Source organism: Natator depressus, chromosome 2, assembly GCF_965152275.1.
Source record: "Natator depressus isolate rNatDep1 chromosome 2, rNatDep2.hap1, whole genome shotgun sequence".
NCBI lineage: Eukaryota > Metazoa > Chordata > Testudines > Cheloniidae > Natator > Natator depressus.
In genome coordinates, this window is record NC_134235.1 from 198,094,414 (window position 1) to 198,118,598 (window position 24,185).

The 24,185-nt window shown below is 39.8% G+C and overlaps 1 protein-coding gene across 10 annotated transcripts in view; it reads left to right on the plus strand.

Moving 5' to 3' along the window:
* SATB1 (SATB homeobox 1) overlaps nt 1-24,185 on the plus strand; it is a 106,693-nt gene that overhangs the window by 61,525 nt on the left and 20,983 nt on the right. For all 10 annotated transcript variants that reach the window (XM_074945679.1, XM_074945681.1, XM_074945682.1 and 7 more), the window contains 2 exons: nt 745-957; nt 15,293-15,448. In XM_074945679.1, coding sequence (XP_074801780.1) covers nt 745-957; nt 15,293-15,448 — 369 coding nt within the window. The remainder of the gene's footprint in view (nt 1-744; nt 958-15,292; nt 15,449-24,185) is intronic.

Consider the following 24,185-nt stretch of genomic DNA (forward strand, 5'->3'; position numbering starts at 1 on the left):
TGTGAATAATGGAGGATGCAACCAAGGGTCAGGCAACTATAGAGGCGCACAGACGTTCTCTGCACCAGACTGTTTCTACACATCCTCTTTTCCCACCCCAAACTGTGCATTTTGTCAGCGTAATTGCCTTCATATTCCATTTAGTATTGATTATGATTATTGCTTCAGGTATTTGGGGGATGGGGGGAGTGAATGCTGACATGTAATAAATATGGGCCTTAATCAATTAAGTAGTGCTTTAGGAGTGTTATCTGTTAATCCACTCAGATTAGTTTTCAAATATCACTTATTTTCAAAGTGCTGCTTGAGTTTCTAGAAATGGCTTTCCGTTACTACAGATTGAACTGACGCTTCGCTGCAGTCTTTGTCTACCTGGCATGAGAACTACACAGTCTCTAGTGCTGCTGTACTATGTGGATTTCATTTATTCTTAACTTCTTGCAATTGTCTGACTGTGAAAGATTTCATGGTGAGTTAAGCCAGTAAAAGGAAGGAGACCAATTAGGCAGATTCAGTTTATGTTGTATGTAAAGCAGATGCTTAATAAAATTAAGAATACAATTGAGGCTCTCTTCTCCACTACCTACATTGTCATTAATATATTCCTATACAGTGTGAATGTCTTTGACTGTTCATCTTCTAAACATAGTGGAGAAGAAAAAGGAATGATTAGCAAAGGATTTGCAGAGCATGTTTTACAAAAGATTGCACAAGCTAACTCTTCAGCATTCTTTTTTGCTACAGGGCTTGCTCTCAGAAATCCTCCGAAAGGAAGAGGACCCCAAGACCGCCTCACAGTCTTTACTGGTAAACCTTCGGGCTATGCAGAACTTCTTGCAGCTGCCAGAAGCCGAACGAGATCGAATTTACCAGGACGAAAGGGAAAGGAGCTTGAATGCAGCCTCTGCTATGGGCCCAGCACCTCTAATAAGCACACCGCCTAGCCGTCCTCCACAGGTAAACTACTTTCTCAGTCTTTCAGATCTGCTCGTTGTGCCGCCTTAATGTCCCCCTGACAACTTCTATTTTTAAAAAAGAAAAAGCCTTCTCAATAGAATTATGTTAAAATCCTAGTCAAATCATTAACTTCAGTGCACACCACAAATTAAATTTAGGAAAAATACAATAAACTCTATTTTGTTAAAAATCTTTACTTAACATCACAGCAGAAATAGTATATTTTCCTCTAACTTTAAAATAATGTAGTGTTAGTAATATATTCATAGTCAAAGAGTAACTTTTTGTGGTACCAGTTATGAATCATGGATTTGATTTGGTCCATTTAGACTCAGACTCATAGACTTTAAGGTCAGAAGGGACCATTATGATCATCTAGTCCGACCTCCTGCACAACACAGGCCACGGAATCTCACCTATCCACTCCTGTAACAAACCCCTGATCTATGTCTGAGCTATTGAAGTCCTCAACTTGTGGTTTAAAGACTTCAAGGTGCAGAGAATCCTCCAGCAAGTGATCCATGCCCCACGCTGCAGTGGAAGGCGAAAAACCCCCAGGGCCTCTTCCAATCTGCCCTGGAGGAAAATTCCTTCCCGACCCCAAATATGACGATCAGCTAATCCCTGAGCATGTGGGCAAGATTCACCAGCCAGACACCCAGGAAAGAATTCTCTGTAGTAACTCAGATCCCACCCCATCTAACATCCCATCACAGGCCTTTGGGCATATTTACCGCTAATAGTCAAAGATCATTTTGTCAATTAATTTAGGCTATCCCATCATACCATCCCCTCCATAAATTTATCAAGCTTAGTCTTGAAGCCAGATATGTCTTTTGCCCCCACTGCTCCCCTTGGAAGGCTATTCCAGAACTTCACTCCTCTGATGGTTAGAAACCTTTGTCTAATTTCAAGTCTAAACTTCCTGATGGCCAGTTTATATCCATTTGTTCTTGTGTCCACATTGGTACTGAGCTTAAATAATTCCTCTCCCTCCCTGGTATTTATCCCTCTGATATATTTATAGAGAGCAATCGTATCTCCCCTCAGCCTTCTTTTGGTTAGGGTAAATAAGCCCAGCTCTTTGAGTCTCCTTTCATAAGACAGGTTTTCCATTCCTTGGATCATCCTAGTAGCCCTTCTCTGTACCTGTTCCAGTTTGAATTCATCCTTCTTAAATATGGGAGACCAGAACTGCGCACACTATTCCAAATGAGGTCTCACCAGTGCCTTGTATAATGGTACTAACACCTCCTTATCCCTACTGGAAATACCTCGCCTGATGCATCACAAGACCGCATTAGCTTTTTTCACAGCCATATCACATTGGCGGCTCATAGTCATCCTGTGATCAACCAATACTCCTGAGGTCCTTGTCCTCCTCTGTTACTTCCACGTGCTGTGTTCCCGGTTTGTAACAAATTCTTGTTATTAATCCCTAAATGCATGACCTTACACTTCTCATTATTAAATTTCATCCTATTACTATTACTGCAGTTTACAAGGTCACCCAGATCTTCCTGTATGATATCCTGGTCCCTCTCTGTATTGGCCATACCTCCCAGCTTCGTTTCATCCACAAACTTTATTAGCACATTCCCACTTTTTGTGCCAAGGTCAGTAATAAAAAGATTAAGATTGGTCCCATAACCGATCCCTGAGGAACTCCACTAGTAACCTCCTTTCAGTATGACCTGTTGTAGTCTCCCCTTTAACCAGTTCCTTATCCACCTTTCAATTTTCATATTAACCCCCATCTTTTCCAATTTAGCTAATAATTCCCCATGTGGAACCGTATCAGATGCCTTACTGAAATCAAGGTAAATTAGATCCACTGCATTTTCTTTGTTTAAAAAATCTTACCTTCTCAAAGGAGGAGATCAGGTTGGTTTGGAACGATCTACCTTTAGTAAAACGATGTTGTAGTTTGTTCCAATTACCATTGACTTCAATGTCCTTAACTACTTTCTCCTTCAGAATTTTTTCCAAGACCTTGCATACTACAGATGTCAAACCAACAGGCCTGTAGTTACCCAGATCACGTTTTTTTTCCCTTTCTTAAAAATAGTAACTATGTTAAGCTGTTCGAGTTTGGCTTCTACCTCGGATGTGGTAATATCTACCTCCATATCCTCATTCCCATTTGTCATCCTACCATTATCCCTAAACTCCTCATTAGCCTCATTAAAGACTGAAGCAAAGTATTTGTTTAGATATTGGCCCATGCCTAGATTATCCTTAACCTCCACTCTATCGTCAGTGTTTAGCTGTCCCACTTCTTCTTTCTTTGTTTTCTTCCTATTTATATGGCTATAGAACCTTTTACTATTGGTTTTAATTCCCTTTGCAAGGTCCAACTCTTCATGGCTTTTGGCCTTTCTCACTTTATCTGTACATGTTCTGATCTCAATAAGGTAGCTTTCTTTGCTGATCCCTCCCATCTTCCACTCCTTGTGGGCTTTCTGCTTTTTCTTAATCACCTCTCTGAGATGTGTGCTCATCCAGCTTGGTCTACAACCCCTGCCTGTGAGGTTTTTTTCCCCTTTCTTGGGATGCAGGCTTCTGATAGGTTCTGCAACCTTGACTTGAAGTAATTCCAAGCCTCCTCCGCCTTTAGATCCACAAGTTCTTCAGTCCAATCCACTACCCTAACTAATTTTCTTAATGTTTTAAAGTTTAGGGTTTTTGAAATCAAAAACCCTAGTCACAGATATATTTTTGTTTATCCTTCCATTTAGTTTGAACTGAATTAGCTCATGATCGCTCGAACCAAGGTTGCCCCTTACAACCATTTCTTCTATGAGGTCCTCACTACTCACCAAAACCAAATCTAAAATGGCATCCCCTCTTGTTGGTTCAGCAACTACTTGGTGAAGGAATCCATCAGCTATCGCATCCAGGAAAATCTGAGCCCTATTATTATTACTAGCACTTGTTCTCCAGTCTATATCTGGGAAGTTAGTCTACCATGATCATGCAGTTCCCATTAGTACTTACGTCATTGAAAACATTAAAGAGGTCTCTATCCTTACCCAAATCTGATCCCGGCAGTCTATAGTACACCCCAAGCACTATCCCAGGGCAGGCTCTAGTAGCTTTCTTCCCCAATGTGATTTTTGCCCAGACAGACTCTCTTATCCATTCCATCACTTATTATTTCTTTACAGTCTACCTCATCATTGATTATACAATGCTACTCCACCACCTTTGCCTTTATTTCTGTCTTTCCTAAACAGCACATACCCTTCAATACCTGTACTTCAGTCATGACTACTATTCCACCATGTTTCTGTTATTCCTATAATATCTGGTTTCACTTTCGGCACCAATAGCTCAAGTTCCTCCATTTTGTTACCTAGGCTCCTCGCATTAGTGTACAAACATCTTAATTTTTGCTGTTTGACTTCTCTCACATTCTTTACCCGATTAGGCACAGACATTCTACCACCAGTATCACCTATTAGACTAGTATGTACACTACCCTTCCTCCTTATGTCCATTCTACTACCGACAGCTGTATCCTTTCTTTCTTGGTTTTCTTCCCTCTCAATGTTAAAATCCAGCGTGGAGATTACCTGGACATCTCCCAATCATCTCCCCCAAATTCCTAGTTTAAAGCTCTCTGGATCAGTTGTGCCAGCCTCCATCCTAGAAGTTTTTCCCTCCCTACTCAAGTGAAGTCCGTCCCGAGAAGAACAGTCCTCTGTCCATGAGTGCTTCCCAGTGGCCATACATTCCAAAGCCCTCCTTTAGCACCACTGCCTGAGCCATCTGTTGATCATCATAATCTTGTCACACTTTTCTTGCCCTTCTCTAGGACCAGAATCCCACTGAAGATCACCTGAGCCTCGATTTTCTTAAGCATCTTCCCCAGCCTGGCATAGTGTCCCTTGATATGTTCCAGCGAGAATCTAGCCATATCATTTGTTCCCACATGAAGGATAATCAATGGATTCTTTCCTGCTCCTGTTAGGTTACTCTTTAGCCTCAGGTCCATATCCTGTATCTTAGCACCCGGCAGACAGCACACCCTTCTGCTCTCTGGATCAGCTCTGGTTACAGGCCTGTCTATTCTTCTCAGTAAGGAGTCCCCAATCACGTAGACCTGGTGATGGTGCAATTCTCTGGTCTATCCCCTGTTCCCTCTGGCTGCAAGTCCTCTTGATTCCTATTGTCCCTTGCAATCCTCTTCAACCCATCCTGTATCCTCCTGGGGCTCACATTTGGTGGTGTTATCTCCGTTGACTCTTCCCCTCTTCCTAGAGGACTAGCTGCTCTTCTCTTCTTCCTTGCCCTCTCACCTTCAGTGACCCGTCTTCATTTTCCAACTCCGAAAACCTGTTCCTGAGCTCTGTTTCTCCTTCACTAGCCCATCTTTTCCTCTGCCTAGTTCTTAGTCACATGTCCACTTTCCTCCCCCAGCAGTATCCCCTTAGAGTTTTTTGGCCCTGCTTCCATCTGCAAATCTGAACTTTTTCCTTCAGCCTCCTCATGTCTTTGCTCCATCATCTGCTTGAACCCCCTTCTAAACTCAACCAGAGTTTCCACCTGCATCTCCAGTCCTTGGATCTTTTCTTCCATGAGCTCTATCAGGCAGCACTTCATGCAGATGAAACTCTTTTCAGGTACCCCCTCCAGGATCATGTACATGCCGCAGCTTCCACATCCAGTCCTCTTCACTGTGTGTTCCAGTGCTTGGGTCACTACCACTGCTGCCTCTGTATCAGTCAGACGTCTCACTTAAGTCCTTCTCCTCCAACAGAACTCCCGCTCAAATTCCCCTGTTTACAGCTCTGTTTGCTGGCTGCTGTGCTGCTGCAGCTGTCTATTTCTTTTGTAACTATTGGTCTGCATTAAATGTAACAGCTTAAATAGGTACTATAACGATTTAGGGTCCACTCCTGGTCCTACTGACTTCAGTGGGAGCAGGAGCAGACCCATGGTTCCTGTGCTACCACTGAGCAGGTAGTGTTGCCTCATTAAGAACCTGATCAGATGTCCTTAACACAGAGATTGGTTCAAGTAGCTGAAAAAATGGGGGGAAATTTCCTTAAAACATTCCTGAAATTTTCTCTTCACATCAACATTTTTACATTTTCCAGTTTTCCAATGATTTGTACCACTCTTAACCTTTATGTCCACATGGAGTCCCTTCAGTGACTCCCAGGTAGACATAAGTGTCTTTCCTCCATGGATCTTTTTGAAAGATTGGGGCCTAGGGCAACATCCGTAAGTCTTTACTCAACCCTCAGTCAAGTAAAACTGCTATTCACTTCTCTGAAATCCAGTGGGACCACTTGCTCAAATAAGTACTCCTCATGTGAGGGTCTGTCAGACTAGGCAACAGAGACCTAATTTTGAATTCTCAGCAACTGTCAAACGGAATCGATGGTAGTTTTGGGGAGTACAGGATTGGGCCATAGGAATGTGCTGGTTTCTCTGCAAAAGAAAAACTGTCTTTGTTGAAAGATTATTACAAAATATTGCATCTCTGCTGAAAGGTTTTGTGTTGCTCTGGCTCAAAGTTGTACCACTGCTAGAATAGCCACACACACAAAAATGTGCACTACTGTACAAGCATCTGTGGGAAACATATGCTTTATACATAAGCCAAAATAATTGTATTGAATAGGGCTTTGGGTCCTGGGAAGTCTGTTTGAGTAAATGACTGTTGAAGGGTAACAATACTGATCAGGATCATACACAACTGATTGCTGTGTGCTGTATGCATTTTGAATATAGTACACTTAATGAAGAATATTTTTGTAAAAACTTTAGCTAATGAATACTAAAAATCCTGATTAATAACAAATTTGTAGAAAAGGATGGAATGGAGGTAGCTTCTGATCTGCTGTAATGCATTGCATGAAGAAGGGAAATTTCTGTACCGGAACAAAACAGACTGTGCAAATGGTTTATTTTTGTTGTCATTAATGAAGTTTAGTCTGTGAAGGCCCCTATAGATACCATTAAAGATAAAGGATGAGGGTCACTATTTATATAGTAATGTTTTAGTGGAAGAATAGTTAAATACAGATAACTGTTAAAGTAACATCTGAGTTTGGTTTAATAGTCCTGCCTGCCCCCAGAAGCCAAGTAATTAACAGTTAAGGCAGGCTCTTCCTTCTTAACTTATCCCCTTATACCAAGGTCATGCCACACTGTCTCCAGTGGTCTTGGACCATTTGGTGATCTAAGAAATCAGGTTAACTGCAATACTGACAGGCAGAATGTTAAGTCAAAGAAAGGGTCAGCCTTAAGTCTGAATTTGCTTTATGATTTAAACTACATAAGCAACCTAATGTATTCTAAAGCCGTTCTTCTGCATTTTTTATCTTTCAAAAAGTTAATATATATGGTTCTGTGAAGACACCATGTACTATTAATGACCAAGTTATTCTTATAACCATATTCAATATCTATCTATGCTTAGTTAGTTACTGAGTATACTAGCATGTTATGTGCATCATTGATTCCCATTGGAAAAAAGTCATTGAAAAACAGCCAGTTCAAAGTAGAAGTAGCACACAGTTTAAAAAAAAATAAAAATAAATGTAAGATTAATATTTTATTTTATAAAAATAAATGTAAGATTAATATTTGTGTCCTGTAAAACTGATAAGAAGACTGTTTCCTAAATGCAGTATTTTTGTTTGTTGTACTACAAAATACGCTAGGATTTTACCTGAGACACACACATAGTCTAGTGATCAAGACAGAAATGTCTGAGTTGTTATTCTGGCTGCTACTGACTCCCTCTTGGGTAACTTTCATTCTCTGCCTCAGTTTGCCCATCTGTAAGTATACATAGCCATATGGGGATGTCCTGAATCCTAACTTCAAAAATGAAAAGTCCTAAATAATCAGTACATATATTTCCTCTTTGTTAGTTACACTGGAAAATAGTATAAATCCTATAAATTGTAGGGGAAATAGTTCATAGTAGTGTAAATGCTTGAATTATGATGCCTCTATTAGATGGATCATAGCAGTGGCCTCAATATTTATCATCAGAAGAATTTTTGTCTAGTTTTTATTTGTCACTAAATAAAACCCACTGAAATTAATAACATCCTACCTATTGCATATTTATAAGAAGTTATAGTCTAGCAAACAAAGTTCACTATACAATGAGAAAATTAATATTTTGCTCATTCAGCAATGGACATCTTGGATTATTGTTTAAAGACAAAACAGACCATTTAGCATGACAACATACTTGCACAACAGCAAACATATTTTGATACTAAATTTTAAGACCAGTAAGATTTGAAACAATTAAGATATGAAACCATGAAATTGGGATCTAATATGCCACACAGGAAGGTTTATTTTGCAATTGAAAGTTTATCTGTTTGGGATGGATGTGAAAATAAACATCCTGAAAAGGATCTCTTGTGTTGCCAACTGGCAGGCAGACAGTAGAGCAAACTTAACCATTAGTGGCCATCCTCACTGGGTGTGTGAATCGTGCACAAAATTGCATGCAAAAATCCAGTCGGGACCCTGGTGTTCTAATGGTAATGCAACAGCTGACCAAGTTCAACCCTGAGCTAGGAAGAGCTGTGCTGAGTTTCTCACTCAAACAGCGTGCTCACTAGTTACTACTGAGCTAATGTATCTGGATTGTTTCCACCTCTTCCTTGAAAACCTGTAAGGCGCTCTTCTGCCCCTTACCCCTGCTCTTCCTCCTCCAATAAATAAATCCCCCAATACTCAACATCAGACTCGTGCAGATTACCTGGGTCTTAAGCTACAGATGCTATCTGCCATGTAGGCTGACTGAACCAAAGGAGGCAAACCACATGTATGAGCTTGCACTGGAGAGTTGTTCAACTTGCCACATCCTGGGGTGGAAGCTTGTGCTCATACAGGTGGTGATATTAATTAATATTCTCCTATAACAGTGTCACCCAGTAAGCCCCACTGAGAGTGCAACCCCATTGGGCAAAGTGCTGAAACTTGCAGCGCTCAGGGGGGTGTTTTTTCACACCCCTGAGCGAGAAGGTTGCAATGCCGTAAAGTAGCAGTGGAAGAAACAACCCTGCACCATCTCAGATGTGGGGGATGGGCAGTTCTAATCCAAGCCTAAGGGATAAGCATCTAATAAGAAATAAGTTGCCAGGAAATGGGGGCATGGAAGGGTGGCAAGAAACAGCCATTGTTAATTATTTTCAGTAGATATACTTCATTCGCTGCTGATTTGCTGGGGTGGAACTCTCCATCCTGATCAGTGTCATGGTGTGTAGGGGCATGTTCCTTCCTTGGACTGGAGCTTCTTGAGTGGCTGCCTCATTCCTGTTCCCTAGTGCCCCTAAAAGAATGATCTCTAGGATTCAGGATCTTTTTGTTACCTCTTACAGGCTGGCTTCCAAACGGGAGCAAGCCTGAGAGAGTGGGAGCATGATAATTTCAGGCCAGAGTCCCTATAAGTTTCTACCCCAGCTGACTGTGATGTGTCTATATGCCTGGCTGTTCTGAGCTGCAGGTTTTCCTTTGCAGAATGTTTGTTTGAGCCACCCTGCAGGGTACTTCCCTCTCAAAACTGAATAATCTCTGTTGCAGAAGGGAGCCCGAAAAACCTCCAGTCAATCAGGTGGGATCCTTTTTGGCCAGACACGGCCCTCCCATCAGCATATGTGAAAGTGAGGGTATACAGATCAAGGACAAAGTATAATCTACAAGGCCAGCATTTTCAAACGCTCCCTCAGATTTTATGTGACTCAATGTTTTGGGTGCTTAACTTGAGAAACCTTTGTATTTAATTCCCCCCAGAAGTGATGAGCACTCCCAGCTCCTATGGATTTCAGCTGAAGTTACGATTCCTTCATACTTGTGAAAATCAGGTCAAAAGCTGTCTCAATTTGAGCACCAAAAATCTAAGGCCACTCTTGTTTGTAGTATTGTTGTAACTGTTTTGGTCTCAGGATATGAGAGAGAGACAGTTGATGAGGTAATTTTTTTTTAATGGAACAACTTCTCTTGTTGAAAGAGGCAAGCTTTCCAGATTCAGAGCTCTTCATGTCTGGAGAAGGAAAACTGTGTTCAAACTAAATATAAGATGGGGCAGATTAAGCATAAGGGGTTCACACGTTGTAGGAGACAATTTAAAAAGAAGTGGGCAGTTAACACCTCTGCAGTGGTAAGACGATGGAGAGTTAGTAGGCAGAAGGGTGTGTTACAAGTTGTTGCAATGGGCCATAAAACCAGTGTCTCTGTTAAATCCATGGTGTTTAGTGTCCAACCGAGTTGTGAATTTAAGTTCCCAGGCTTGCATCAAATGCCCCAATAACAACTATGGGCTAGTCTACACTGGCAACTGCGACAGCACTTTAATGTGCCTTGTGTGGTCGTGGCACAGCTCTGGAAGAGACCTCTCACAGCACTTTAAAAAGACTACCTCCATGAGGGGCGTAGCTCCCAGCGCTGGGGCATTGTTTACACTAGCACTTTACAGCGCTGCAATTTGCTGCGCTCAGGGGGGTGTTTTGTCACCCGCTGAGCGAGAAAGTTGCAGCGCTGTTAATTGCCAGTGAAGACAAGCCCTATGGGGTGAAACCAGACAATCACTATGCTCTTTAATGAACTCACACAAAAAAGACTAAAACGCTCTCTGACAGGTTAATGAACACTTTTCACCAAGACAGGTTTCAGAGTAACAGCCGTGTTAGTCTGTATTCGCAAAAAGAAAAGGAGTACTTGTGGCACCTTAGAGACTAACCAATTTATTTGAGCATAAAGTGAGCTGTAGCTCACGAAAGCTTATGCTCAAATAAATTGGTTAGTCTCTAAGGTGCCACAAGTACTCCTTTCCTTTTTACTTTTCACAAAGTGATCAGTCAATCTCTGACCTCTCACAGAACTTGTCCTTAAAGAAAACCTGCAGGGCCTTCAAAAGACCAGCCTAAGAACTTAAATTCACAACTCTACTACACACTAAAAACCATGGACTTAACAGGGACAGTGGGTTTATGGTCCATTACAGCAACTTGTGACACCCCCTGCTGCCTACTAGCCATCTGTTGTTTTACACTTAATCTGTCCCACTTCATACTTACCTTGAACACTCTGGTTTCCTTCTCCAGACCTGAAGAAGAGCTCTGTGAGGCTCTAAAGCTTGTCTCTTCCACCAGCAGAAGGTGGTCCAATAAAAGATATTACCTCACCCACCTTGTCTCTCTGAGCCCACTCTTTAAACTTGAAAGGCTGAACAGGACTCAGGTTTTCTGGTTTAGAGAAAGCTGGACCTGCATTTCAGGAGGCACGGGATACTTTCTACTTCCATTAACTTCAGTGCATCCTGTGGGTGCTAAGCATGCCAGAAAAAAATCAGGCCACGTTTAATGGTGAAACTTTAGTTTAGTGGTGAAACTTTAGAAAGTTTAGTGGTGAAACTTACACTTTTTGGCCCATCTTTAAATAAAAAATGGTCTGAATTACATTGATAATCTTTGTGCCAAGTTTCATTTTTCTTAAAATCAAAATGAACAAAATATTAAATGAAACCCTCTACCCCTATGAAAACCACCATGGAAGAGAATTAATGAAAACACTGACACTTAACTAGGACTCTGCTTCCAGGTGCCACTATAATAATGATGTAGTAAACCTTGTCCTGATAAAAGCAGTTCTGAAAGCAACTGCATTTACTATACCTCCTGTGCTATTTCCAGAGCAGACCTGAAAAGTAGTTTGTTTTGCCTGGAATGAACTACTTCGTGAATTTTAATGTACGATGTAATATTAAAAGCTAAACCAGGATTAAAGAAGGGTTTTCTCCTTAAGCTAAAACAGTACTTATGAGAATGTGTCATAAAAGATTTTTGTTTCGATTTTTGCCTAAGAGGAGGAGGGGAAGAAAAGACTTCATAATTTGTGAAAACCTGTTCAGAGTGGTTACTCCATCAACACCTTGTGCTTTGTTTGGGAAAAGTGAATGATTCCAGAACTTCTCATGACTGTAATCAATCTCATGTGATGAGATATCTATCTGGGCAGACTAGTTGGGAAGGATGAAGTTTTTTTCAAATATTTTTGAAATGACTAATGTGGGGGGAGAAGGAGAATAGTCTTACGATATTAAACATTGTGGTAAAATATTTTTCACCCTCAAGTGTAAGCATAATTTGGTTACCATTTTAAAATGATTAGCTGATATTTAGTGACATTAAATTGATCTTGATTTTTTTTTAAGTGGAAGTTGTGGTTAGTTTATAAAAGCTTATCCCAAAGGAGATCCTCTTCCCCTTCCCTAACACATCACATTTTCTGCCCCAGAATGAAAATGGTTGTGCCTTGAGTTCAGGTCCAACTCCAGCACAAAAGCTTATCTCAAAAAAGAACTGAATCTAATGAAACCTTTCTCTTCTGAATAGAATTATAGAATGTCACACTTCAAGATTAGACTAGAAGGTTGCTATATACATTATGAAATAATTTTGCTATATGAATATCTTACCAAAGGTTAATTGGCAGTGTTACTTAGTATTCAACAAACCAGTGGTCCATCTAATCCAGCCATAGTCTACATCTGATGTTTCAAGAGAAATTGTTAAGGAGACAGGGGAACATTTTTTGCACTTGACCCATTATGCCAGTTTGGAGGGGTGAGGGTTGTTGGGGGATAAAATTTCCCTCCAGCCCCAAAGATCGATCATTTTATACCCAGAAGTGTCGTGTTTGCTTTCTCCTAACATTAATTTGGGCTCTCATAATATTTTACTTAGCTGTCAGTGGATCAAGTGCTGAATAATAGAGAATAAAGTCCACTGGAGTCAATGGAAGTCTTTCCGTGGACTTCAGTGGGCTTTGGATCAGGCCCATAGTCAGTATTGTGCTGCACCAACATAAAGATAGGCACAGTCTATCTGTTAGCATTAGGGTTTTCAGTAGCTCCTGTCACTGTAGTATTAAGCATTTACCCTTACTAATTCATGTATCCATCTACATCCTATATTTCCCTCAGATTTTGCTGGGGGTTCTTTTGTGGCAGTACGCTGCACTGATTGAGTAGTGTCTGCGGTAATATCCTAAAGCACCAATGCACTATGTAGCCACCTTTAGAGTGGCAGCCAGCCAGCACGCTGCAGAACAGTGGAAATTGTGACCAAGGCCACAGAGGCAAATTGGTCCTCATACAAAACCATGCCATGGAAGCGTTAATGTCCGTGCAGAGTAGGCAGGACTTCTTTATTTTGTTCCACAACCGCTCCCATGAATTTTTGCATGCCTCAGAAGTATGATGACAACCTTGATAAGATTTGAACTGATGGTCCCAGGGAATCCCAGTATTTCAGTGTAGATGCTTAGACTACAAAGCCGTCCACTTTTAGCTTTCTCGTCTCAAAGTTCAGTCTGATTTTTTGCATGAGTTTGACAGCTGCTTAGAATAAGGCATTTAATATGATCACAGTTGTAGGTAACCTTTCAGTACATTTCAAAATTATAAAGGTTAGAGAGTCCATAGCGTGCACATAACTTTGCTGCATGCTACTCAGAACATACCTATACTCTTTCTGCCCAGTTCGAGTTCAGTGGGAATGTCTCCCAGGGAGAACAAGGTATGGGTTTTCTCATGCTGCAGTATGAGGCATAAATGTTAATGCTACTGCTTATGCTGCCCATTGCCAGGCATCTCAAGTGTTTCTTAGCAGTTATTAGCACAGCCTGATCAGCAGTTGCTTTAAAGTCAATAGGTGAAAATCATCACTGTACGTGAGGTCAGCACAAGCTTCGTGTCTCACTTAGCATCTCAGTCTGTCACCCTGTAGGTGCAAGTTAAATTCTAATGATAAAAATGTGCACAATATACTGTAAAGGGCTGGGGGGGTAGTTGCATTTTTAGTATTTTTTTTTTTCAGTTGTGCATCCATACTAATATCAGACACTGTTCATGCTGGGAGGCACTCATGCCTCACAGTAGAAGGCAAATACAACCACATTCATGCTTTTCTTTTATGAAGGATCATGATGATTAGCAATGGCATCTCTTGTTGCAGCTAATGTGCGCATACCTGCACTGCTGCTGAGAAGCCTCGTAGGCATATCCTCGGCGCTGATGTGCACTCTTAATTTATGGACCATATTTGAACATACTCAGACTATTCTGGAAGGTGTATAGTATGGATTACACACAAAATTGGTCCTTTTTTTGTTCAGAGGACAAGGGGTTACCTAAATTGCATTCCCCCTCTTATCCCAACCCTTTGACTCATCCTTTTGGGGCTCTGCAGTTTAGAGCTCATGCAAAGTGGGGTTAGAGCTATAGTTATTCATCATGCTATCATCATCTCCCTTCACATCCTTGGGGAATTTAAAGCCCAAGATAATGTAGACTCTGGTCCTGACCCTGCAAGTTGATTCATCTGAGCAGACCTCTTGTGGCTACGTTGACCCTCAGTGGGATTTTGTGGGGTCTAAAGGTCCACCTTGCCTGCTTGTATCACCTGGCAGGTTCAGGGCCTCAGTTGAATGCTTGTGACCCCATTATGCTATGGCCACCAACTGGGAGAAAAGCATTACCATCATACCTCTTCAGGGAACTATGCTGTCCTGAGGTAGCGAGGCCAGATTTCCCCCACATTTCTCCGAACATCTGCAGGTTAGAAGTGCCATCCCCCATCGCCTGTTCTGCAGGGGGATGGTGCACACTGTGCTGTATCCTTGATGGGGTATGGTATGGTGTGAAAAACAGTTCAGGTACACATAAGTAAAGTACAACTAACTAGCCATTATGGTAGTTAGAGAAGGCCCTCCCTATTCCCATTTCATGGATGAGCAGAGAATTTCAATGTGCAACGTTGTAAACTGATTTTTCATAGAAGATACAAAAATAAACATAAGAAAAAAACATAAAAAGATTCAATCTAAAGTGACAACTGTATTACATTTGTATGATGCAACTGACTGTACTGGTCATCAATCAAGATATATCTGTCTGCATTTTGATTTCATTGGTGATCCCTTTACACTGCAGTTATAATTTTTACTTTAATTGTTTGGGGGTGGGGGAAAGACTCATTTCAGGATTTGAAAGTCTCTGTGAGGCTGTTTCCACCTAACTTGTTTGATGATGTAATTTATAGTGGTCAGCTGACTGACCATTTTATTTTGGGTACGTTCACCTGTACCAGTGTGCAGGATTTTCTTAACGCCCATTTTCCTGAACCATGGATAATTCATAATGTTAAAATACTGAAAGGTTGAAAAGAAAGAGAATCATGAAAGGAAATCTGAGTAGGACTGAGTAAAAGCATACAAGGGAGAGAGACACTACTTGAGGAGAAAAGTCACTCATTCATAATGAAAAATGACAATCTCATAAAATATTTTTTAGGTAAAAACAGCTACTGTTGCAACGGAGAGGAATGGAAAACCAGAAAATAATACCATGAACATTAATGCTTCCATATATGATGAGATTCAGCAGGAAATGAAGAGAGCTAAAGTGTCTCAAGCACTATTTGCAAAGGTTGCAGCAACCAAAAGCCAGGTAGGGACTCACCAGTTATCAACAACTTACGTTTTATATATGATTTTTACAGTCTTTGTGATTGGTTTTCTATATGAATTAAATTATTTGTTGGGTTAGCAACATGTAGTAGTACAGCTACTTACATTTATTGCCGAGTCCTAAGGTAACTAAAGGATACCTTTTGTTTGCCAGAATTGAAAAAAGAAGACGAAGACGTTGTCCCTAACAGTAAGATAGGTTTGTTGTCTGCCCAAAGGTTAGATCCTGGAGGGCCAAAATTGTCAACTTCTTAAATTCATAGTGACCGTGAATGAGTAAATGCTCTATACTGCTGCAGTGTTGATCAGGTGACTAGTTTTGGCAATAACAGGTGTTATAACTAGAGAGTTCGATGTTTGGATTTTGTGGGGGTGGTTAGTGCAGCTATTGGATCAGCTAGAGACGTGTCAGAAGTGAGCTTTGAGGAAATAGGGACACAATGGAGCTGTATGGATGTAGATACATTTGTTTTGCTTGTTATGCAAAAATAGCAAAACAATAGGGTGACCATATTTCCCAAAGAGAAAACGGGACACCGAATGTGGCTGGCCCGAGCTGCTTGCCTGAGCCCCTCTCTCTGCATAGGGCTGACCTGCACCACTGACCTGAGCCTGGCCTCCCTTCCCCATGCGGGGCTGGCGTCGCTGCTCCCCTGAGCCCTGCCTGCCCCCCTGCACGGGGCTGGCATCTCCCCTTGCGCCCTCCCCTTCATGTTCTTCCACACCCCACTTTTTTTGACAAAAGTGGGCATTTGTCCAGTTTGCTCTTGCCAACTTTTGCAGAAAAAAAGTCGGGATGGCTGGGACAAGGCTTAAAAAAGAGACTGTCCCGACCAAAATGGGACATATGGTCACCCTAGAGCTTCAGAAGTCCACAATTCCAAACCAAAAGGCAAATTATTTTATGAAATATTATTTACAAATTTAAAAGAAATAAGGGTAACATATCTAGCCATGTAAATTAATCCTGGATAGACATAAATTATAACCTTCATGAAACACAGTACTTACACACACAAAAATGTGTGTTCAATTTTAACCCTCTGCTATTAGGTGTTTTTATAACAAGTTCTTAAAAATTGAATAAAATATCAAGTTTAGTGGAAGGGAACTATGTTACTTTTATGCAAGGGAAGGAAGACCAGCGAATAAGATACTCTTGTCAGTATGTTTGTCTCAGACGATTGCTGCATGATGATTCTAAGTAACGTGTCTTAAGAAAGCTCATTAGTGTGTTCAAAAGCAAGACTCAAGTGAGAATGTGCTCAAACCTCAAGTAGAGTGCAGGGCGGTCAGACGTAAAATGGGAAAGAAGACCGTATTAACACCAACACTGGAAAAAATATTGACAAAAGAAATAGAGGCACCACTGGTTGCCAATTTATTTAAGTCTGCTAAATTATTAAGTATTCTCTTAACTGCCCAAAACTGCTTCTGAGAGAAAGTTGCTGTCTTTCAGTGCCCATTAAGCTGCTGATAAAATATGATCAGGTTTATGAATGTTTATGTGGACCTTCAGTGTTTTTTCCTTTCAGAATTTTTAAACTTTGACTTTGGAAATATTTGCCTTCTGGACTTGTTCCATTTCATTGTAGAGAATGGATGTTCTTTAAGTTATATGTTGTACAGAATTACTTCAAGGGATATTTTGGAAATGTTATATCAAAATGATTAAACTCAAGCTGTGGACTGTAAAAAAAAAAAAAAAAAAAAAAAAAAAAAAAAAACAACAAAAATATATAGATATAGATAGAGCTTTATAGGCCACATGCCTGCCTACCCTTCAAATCACTGTCAAAGTGATAATTTCTACAATAATATTTCTTTTATTGTGGGATTCTAAACACCAAGTGCTGTTTAAACATTAAATTGAATTGTTTATGTTAGCACTGTACTCAGTATGTCATACATCAGGCCACTATAATCTCCCATGGAATGTAAAATTCTGTCATGAATCATGGCTGGTATATCGGAAATAACTGTAATTTTTTATTGGAAATTACAGGGCTCTTGAAACGTTTCTAATTATGATAGAATGTTACAACAGCTTCAAACCTGTGTGCTTCTTCAGATGTCTTTATTTACATGTCAAAACTATGTGTTAAAGAGAAATGTCCATTTTGTTCACCTCTCTACCTTCTTTGGCATTATAAGCAGAATTATGGTGTGATTCTCATATACAAGTCCGTGTGGTTTTTGTTTGTTTGTTTTTTTGTTTTTTTTACCTTTTCACATTTACATGTATTTTTGCTTAAATCTGTATATTCCAAACTACTCAGGAAGGATAGCCCTTCCAATGTTTGCTTTTAAAAATGCACAGATGGCCAGAGGAAATAACAGTAGATACCAAAAAAGTCAGTATTATTTTTATTTGCATTACTTTAAAATTGAGACTTGTACAAAATATACCAGAGATAGTGGCCCTGAACTTCTTCCCCTTCCACTGTGGAGGTTACTTCCCACCTGTTTCAGACTGCGTAAAGTTAATTTAGATATAAAACAGCCTCTCAAGATAATTCCCTTTCAGCGACAGAGTCACAGGCTCTATCTAGCTGGACTGCCAATATGGTAAAACATTGGATCATGGCAATAATATCCAGAGATGCACTGAAGAAGCTTGAAAGGTGGGTCTTCCATAGTTGGTTGACTGTTAGTCATCCTGTTACACATAACTCCATTAAAATGTGTTATCAAGCCTGCAGCTGTTAAGCTTATAGTTGTATTATGAAGCTTGACCACTACGCAAAGGAGAGGGATTTATTGAGACCGAAATCCTCCCTCATCTGTAAGCAAAAAGTGACTGGTGGTGTTGGTGAGGAGCTCCATTGCTCCAGCATCACCAAGAATATTGGGTTCCATTCTTTTCTTTAGAGTTAGGGCAGGATACCACTTAACCATCACTCTCCAGTGGACTGGATTGGGCAGGAACACTCTTTCCTTCTCCCATCCTTCTTGCAAATTACATATTTGTTTAGTTGGGGGGTGTGAAATGGCCAAAGGTCAGAACTTGTTCTTTTCTCTGACCTCTTGCTGCTGTACACAAGCTGGAGTAACTTCACTGTGTAGGACGCTCAGTACATGGGGTGAGGATCTCATTTACTTGACCTCTCCTTCTCCAAGCAGTTCCACAAAAAGGTAAAGACAAATCTTTAGTGGAGAGACCTTTGCAACAAGCTAATTTTTCTCCTCATGAGCTTAGGTTGTTGAGTAGCAGGTATCCACAAGGCTGTGGGGCTTGCATGGCCTAGAAGACTGCAGATATATTTCTGCTGAATAGAGCCCTGGAGAACAAAGTGCCTATTAAAGGAGAAACTAAGGAAGTCTATATTTAGGCAGGGTTAAAGTAAAAACTGAATATCTAGTGTATTGTATTAGGGAATCTGGAAATATAGGACCATACATGGGCCTGCCAGTTTACAAAACAGATGAAGATTGAATCCCAGTTCAGCAGAATTTACAATATAAACTAAGGCAAAAAAGTAAGGGAGCGGGGGAGAGATTAGGGTGATAATAGTAATATCATTGCTGTTGCTTAGAGGAGTGATATTCATTTCTTAACAGTGATATTTTGGTGGTGATTTTTTTTTTTGACTGTCCATAAGCCTCCTGGAAGAAATGGGTCTATCTGGCTTGTAAGATTAAATGATCAGACATTTGGGAGGGAGGTAGAGAGGGGTGTCTGTCTTTTTTCTTGTTTTTGAGGTTTTACTTCAATATCTTCTATTTATCTTAGAATTTTCTCTAGCACCCATCAATGCATTATCTAAACAGTGAATATTAGATTAAAAATGTACACTATTTAAAAAAAAATTCAGTGCATTTATACTGAGGATCTAAATGGTTTAGAATTTTGTAACTCTGTCATAGCAACTTTCCTGTATTTCTTTGAATTGTAACCAACTGAAAAAAGCATATCATTTCAAAGTCAAAAACTGTTAATTTTTTATATTGTTCGGACTGGCTAATAAACTTTAAGTAGACTACCCAATAATATCTGATCTAAAAGCAGAGCTTTAGAAAACACTATGCAAATATAAGAAACATTTTGAACACACGATATATGCCTATTTGTGTTCTTTTTGCGAGGTTAACCACGTTGTTTGCTAAAATTTAAACAAACCAGCTCCAAAATAGGTCAGAACAAAACACAAAAGAAACCTCTGCATATATATTTTCACTCTACACAGTACTTTTCCGATTTAATCATTTTGAGATTTTATTAAAATTGTAATACGATAATCTGATTCAAATAATTATGAAAGCACAATTTTTAATTTCATTGTTTCAAAAAATGTTGATTTGGGTAATAATCATTAAAGTAACATGGTTCAGTAACTGTTCGTTGGTTACAATGTTTTCATATGGGAGCCAGAGATGAATTTTTTTCTTATGGTGGCAGATGTTGAAATCTAATTTTATTCCACACAGACCCCCTCGAGAACTCTGAGACTTAAGCTGTATGTCCAGCAAAGAGACATTAATAGCCCTCCATGATGTTTGTTGTATTTTGAGGTGTTATATGGGCTTGCCTAAAAAGGTGTAACCTGCACATGTTGAAGTCAAATGGGGAGGAAAACAGTCTGGTGAAAATCAGCTCACGTTCAGAGGGGGTTTTTGCATTCAGGAAACACACTATGAAAACCTGAGTAAAATGAGTACTTTATTTTGAGTATTGCTTTCAGTTACTGTAAATGCCTAATATATCATAATTTAATGCTGTTAGTCTGCCTAGTTCTTCCTAAATCTGATGCCTTACTACTGGAAGAATAAATATAAAGGGGGAGATAATGTTCTGTGGGCTCAATCCTGCAGGGTTCTGGGCATTCCTTTTGAGAAGCTCCCACTGAATAATAATACCTTGCTCTTGAAATTGGTGGGAATTGAGCTCTAATTTCAGAGATTTAATTTTGGAATGGAAGTAAAAGTACTGTATGTACTTCTGAAAATCAGATATAGTCAGATATCATTTTGACCAATTTCTTTTGCAGTATGTTATACTGTTTTGCCTAATTTCCTGTCCGTCTATGTTTGTCATTCCAGTTGGTTAGACAGTTAGCCCCTTTGAAATTGATCGGTTTGCATGCATAAGCCTTGAGGTGAATCAGTGGTTAAGGACACACTATAAATTCTATTCTTGCCTGCTAATGTGATTATTTTGTGCTGTGGCATTTCTTCAGAAGTGTCAAACTTCTTCCGTTTGACAACTCAGAGCTCCCTCAGTTTTTAACCTATGCATATCAAAGAACATGGTATAGGGTAAAAAGAGAAATAGACACCGAATTTTAGGTTTTGACACATGGATTTGGAAAGAGTTAATTTGGGAAGGGAATGCTAAACAATGGCACTAAAATTGCTTTTGGCATGGAAATACCATGCTTTTCCTGGCACAAATATTTTCAGAATAGGCCATTAGAGTTCAGGTATATATAAAACCTTGCTTTTACTGGAAATGTTAATGTTGTTGTAAACCTAGTGATTTATAGTGAAACATTGATGTTTGTTATCTCACTTTTATCTTTTTAACCAGCAGTTTTATAAATGCTATATGTTTGATCTGTTCTTTTCCCCACACAAATACTTTCTGATAGGAAGGTAACCTTTTATTATCCGGAGACATCCCTGTTATAGTATGGGAGCAAGGGGAGGAGGGGGCTCTTTGAGTATATATTAAGACACACCATCCCTTCACCATTCACATTCTGCCCAGCTAAACCTTGGTCTCTGATTTGGGCAGACAATGACTCTCCAGAGTGGGATTTGATCTTTTAATTATCATATCCCATCTATCTGGAATTTATTCCCTTCTTTGTCTCCTTCAGAGTGACTGCCATTTCCTGTTTTTAAATCTTGGCTTAAGAACTTTTTTTCTTAAGCTTACAATGGATTCTCGATGATGTGTGTAGGGATACTGCATATAAAAGACACTAGATAAAAATAAAATGTACTGTTACATCTTTCTTCATTTCAAGTTTCCATTCAAATCTTTGCTTCTATAGGTAGAAAATGTTAGCAGTATAAACACCTCATATAACATGTCTCCTTTTTTGGACTGCCCCAGTGTGGTTTCTCTGACAGTTGTAGTCTTGCCATGAGCAGCAGGAGTCAGGATAGGATCAGGTGTCAACAGGAATGGAGGGGGAAAAGTGCAAACTGGGAAAGAGTGATTGGCTTCTGTCTGGGATGAAGAATTGCTCCATAACACCGCGTGTCATTCAGTGAAACTGTGAAACTTGGCAGATAATGCCAATTTGTTTTTCACAAAATATCACATTGCAAGTCGTAGGGTTCTTTCTAAACGGGGTCATGGAGAGTGAAATTTCTATGTTTGACAGCAGAAGCAAAAGATAGTACTAAACGTCCCCAGGACTTTACCTCTGCCCATATTCTCTAACTTTCACTACCTTTCCTCTTAGAAGTAAGAGTAAGCACTTCATGAAATGACTGGTCTTTTAAAAAAAACATTTCTGGAGAGACTGTAGGCAATAGCAAAATGGGGGCAATAACTTGACTGTCTTTTAAACTGGGTTTTTGGTTCTGTTCCTGGCTGTAGCACAGGATGTTTTTGTGACCTTGGGCAAGTCATTTGATGTTTCAGTGCTTCGATTCCCATCTGTAAAATGGGGATAATAATAGTCCTTGCATCACAGGGATATTGTGAGGATAAACTCCTTAATGTTTGAGGCGCTCTGATACTGCGGTGCTGGTTGCCCTAGAAAAGCTTTATAAATAAAATGAACCAAACAACACTGAATTTTTTTATGTCAAAGACAATGTATAACGTGAGAATGGAAAGCATTTCAATATGATGTACAAGGACTAGATTAACCACCCTGTAGCTCTTTATGGACCACTCAATACCTTCAACAAATAAAGAAGATGAAAAGACTCTGCCCTTATCTATGCACAGGCTAAAACTGTTTTCTGAACTTGTACAAGTGGCTTACAACTGATTCACGTTAACGACACAAACCTGTCCAGTGTGGATGAGGCAATAAGCATTTTAAACAGTGTTATAAAATAGCTATCCCACCGCATATCCAAATACATTAGCCTGAACCAATTTTAAGTATCTGCACCCGTTTCAGAAAACATTATGTACAAGATCTAAGAAAAGCTTCTCTAGAGGAATGGGTTGCACACCTGTCATACATTATTCCTGAGTTAATCTTTAACACCTTCATAGCCAGGTCTTGCAAGAGATCCATAGAGATCTGTGGGAGTTGAGGGCATGCCACACCTGACAGGATAAAACCCTCCATTAGCCTTTTTCAGACTGGCATGAAAATAACAGTAGCAAAGCACAATGGCTAGTTGAATGACTCTGTACTGGGGGGAGGGAATCCTTGTCTGAAAATTAGAATTGAGGTCTGTGGATGTATACAGAGAAATTGTCATGTGTGGACAACATTTTGCAGGATCTAAAGTCCTATCCAAAAATTGAGCAGTGTTTCCTGACACTGAAATGTTCATCGTAGTTATTGCAATTGAAAAAACCAAAGAATCAGATGAAATATAGTTTAGCATAGTCCATAATTTTACTGTTCTCATTTTTAGTAATTGATTTTATTTGACTACAGACAATCAGGTCAATTGACGGTATTTTAACCATCTCAGTAGGGTTTCATGATAAAGGAAAAAAGTCTTAATTATTATGACTTCACAGTTTTGGAATCTTTATGTATAATATTTCTGTGTAATTCCTTTTTTAGAAGCATGTTTTAGACATGCATTGTGTACACGCTGTTCCACAACCCATCAGGCTTCACTGTTGCCTCACTACCTCCGATTCAGTAAATCAGATCATAGGCAGCATGCTGTCATATAATAAGGTGTCTGATCCTTATTACCAGTTTGTTGATGCACAGACTCCTTCAAATTGACCATTGCAACACATGGTTTCCCCTGAAACTAGCTGTGATAATTAGCGTGGCTCTAATGAGACAGAATGTCACTGATCTTGTGCTGAACTGTCGAGTATCGACGCTACGGATGGGAACTGTCAAAGCCTGCCATCTGTGACAGAGCTTGGCATATTCCATTTGCAAGATAGAGCATGCTCAATAGAGTGTTTTTAAACAAATGGTCCATTTCTTGTTCAGGGCTCTATGTTCTGTTAAAATGGAAGACCTATTTTTTTAAAACTTTTTTTGCTATGCTAAGCCTATTATGACCTCAAAATATTACCAATTTTGAAACCAATGTAGTTTATTTTTTATCAAGCTCTGTTTGTGTTTGTTTTTCGTGGTTCCCCCCCAATTATTGAACCTAGTCATTTTAAAACTATCAGTGAAGATGCCTTTTATCCAGTTTTAAACAGTGAAGGTGTTCGTGGAAATTAGCCCGTACGAAGCAGGAGCATGTGCAAGTTGTATGGAAGAATTGAAAGGGTCAAGACAGTAGGATTTCTAGACTCCAGAGATCAGTACAGCATTTTGCAGGACTGAAAGTCCAGCACTGCTTATCATTCTAAAATATGCTTTGTTGCTTTTTATTTCCTCCTCCTTTGGCAGACCACACAGGGCTTGTTCTGAAGAACATTTTCACTAATCTGATCAGGCAGCCAAATACGCCGGGAAAACTGCTTTAATGATCCCACTAATTACCTCAAGTCAATATGAACTGTATTATTAGACTGAGGGAAAATATTCCATTAGGTCTCCCCCTTGGGAGTTTCTCCGCTTTGTGATGTCACTGAAGCCTTCGCCCTCTCGCTTGTA